The sequence below is a fragment of the Macrotis lagotis genome, chromosome 2 (assembly GCF_037893015.1).
Source record: "Macrotis lagotis isolate mMagLag1 chromosome 2, bilby.v1.9.chrom.fasta, whole genome shotgun sequence".
Classification (NCBI taxonomy): domain Eukaryota; kingdom Metazoa; phylum Chordata; class Mammalia; order Peramelemorphia; family Peramelidae; genus Macrotis; species Macrotis lagotis.
In genome coordinates, this window is record NC_133659.1 from 10,591,290 (window position 1) to 10,593,335 (window position 2,046).

The 2,046-nt window shown below is 64.7% G+C and overlaps 1 protein-coding gene across 1 annotated transcript; it reads left to right on the top strand.

The window, feature by feature from the left end:
* Positions 1-656: 656 nt before the first annotated feature.
* Positions 657-1,253, top strand: DIRAS3 (DIRAS family GTPase 3). The gene has a single exon (XM_074220308.1). The coding sequence runs from the start codon at positions 657-659 to the stop codon at positions 1,251-1,253; it is 597 nt and encodes a 198-aa protein (XP_074076409.1).
* Positions 1,254-2,046: the final 793 nt, after the last annotated feature.

Consider the following 2,046-nt stretch of genomic DNA (forward strand, 5'->3'; position numbering starts at 1 on the left):
GCAAGGGTGGACGTTCTGCCCAAGGTCACACAGCCAGCCCAAGGGCTCAGGTCTGAATCCGGCCCTCTGGCTCCCCCCCCCCCCCCGCTCGTGCCCTCCCTCCCCCCGCCCCCGGGGAGCCGAGGCAGAGCAAGCAGGAGGTGTGGGAGACTGGCAGAGCTGGGGAAGGGGAGGCCGCCCCCCGGCCCGCCCGAGCCCCGAGCTGTGCGTCTGTAGCGTTTGGCATTCTTCGGGGGGGAGGGGGCGCAGAAGGAGCGGCCGGAGGGAGGGGGGCAGCGCGGAGGCCAAGTTTGAGTGAGAAATTGCCTTTCTGTGTTTCTCTCCTCCTCCTCCCTCCCCGTCTCGTCGCTTCCCCCAATGGCCAGGTAAACAGCGAAGCTGAGTGGGCCAGGCTGCCCCCCTCCCCGCCGCGCCCCACCCCCGAGTGGAGATTGCAGCCAGCAGCCTCTGCCTCCCTCCCGGGCTCGCCTGTTCAGCGGGCGGCAGCGGCGCGGCCGGCAGGAGCGGCAGGAGCGGCGGCGGCCGGACCAGCGGGGCCAGCGGGGCCGGCGGGGCCGGCGGCGGCGGGGCCAGCGGGGCCAGCGGGGCCGGCGGCGGCGGCGCCTGTCGGTCCTCCCTCCCTCCCTCCCTCCTTCCCTTCCCTTCCAGCCGCCGACATGCCGGAGCAGAGCAACGACTACCGAGTGGTGGTGTTCGGGGCGGCCGGCGTGGGCAAGAGTTCCCTGGTGCTGCGCTTCGTGCGCGGCACTTTCCGGGAGACCTACGTGCCCACCATCGAGGACACCTACCGCCAAGTCATCTGCTGCGAGAAGAGCGTGTGCACCCTCCAGATCACCGACACAACAGGTAGCCACCAGTTCCCGGCCATGCAGCGCCTCTCCATCTCCAAGGGGCACGCCTTCATCCTCGTCTACTCCGTCACCAGCAAGCAGTCCCTGGAAGACCTGCTGCCCATCTACGAGCAGATCCGCCAGATCAAGGGCGACGTGCAGAAGGTGCCCATCATGCTGGTGGGCAACAAGACCGACGAGGACCAGAGGGAGCTGCAGGCCAGCGAGGGGGAGGCGCTGGCCCACCAGTGGAACTGCTCCTTCATGGAGACCTCGGCCAAGAACAACTCCAACGTGCAGGAGCTCTTCGAGGAGCTGCTCAACCTGGAGAAGAGGAGACCCGTGTGCCTACAGGTGGACGGCAAGAAGGCCAAGCAGCCCACCCGAACCGCGCGCCTGAGAGGCAAGTGCTGTCTTATGTAAGCCGCGGCCGGACCCCCCTTTCGCTTCTCTCTGCATGGTGTGTGTCTTAGAGGCATGGGCTGCTCCCCCCGTCGGAAAGTGGCACCCACAGCATCCCCGATTTTGTCCCTCAAGACTCCCAGCTCGTGCTTCCTGCTCCAAAACGACCAGAAAATCGGGTGGAACACCTGTCCCGGGGGGGGGGGGGAACCACAAATGTGCCCGAGACTCATGACATGTGTACCTGGGGGGGGGGGGGTCACTGACTCCAGTGACGAACCAAAAGCAACGAGAAAACACCACCACACCACGGACCCTGCCGAAGTCTTCTCAACTTCGAAGACGATGTTTGCAAAAAAACCAAAAAGACACCCAAATTGGACTCCCAAAGCCCGGACGTTTCTGGAATAACGTCCTAGCCCCCCCCCCCCCCACACTTGGGCGACCGCCACGGTCCTCTCGTTAGGAGCCACTCCGGATGGTTCGCTCCAGAAAGCCCGACCTGCCCAGGTTGGCAAGCCGGCCTCTCCCAGAACACCATCTCCAGAAGCCACCTTGAATCCACATCTGCTCCTGAGGCTGGACGATCCGAGAAGAGCGCCCGGGCAGCCAGCTCGGGGCTGCTCTACAGGGGGGGAGAGGATTGGCACCCGCTTACCAAAGATGTGCTAGATGTTTCCGAAATAAAAGTTCCAAGTGTCTGTGTGCCCGTGTGTCCGTGTGCCCGTGTGTGTGTCACCCAGCAGCTTCGGAGGCATGTGACAGTGATTTCAGACCTCAGTGTGACTTATTAAAGCTCTCGCATGGAATCAGC

What these genes read in the sequence shown, in the direction of transcription:
- DIRAS3 (XM_074220308.1), top strand. Translation starts at nt 657, where the DNA reads ATGCCGGAGCAGAGCAACGACTACCGAGTGGTGGTGTTCGGGGCGGCC.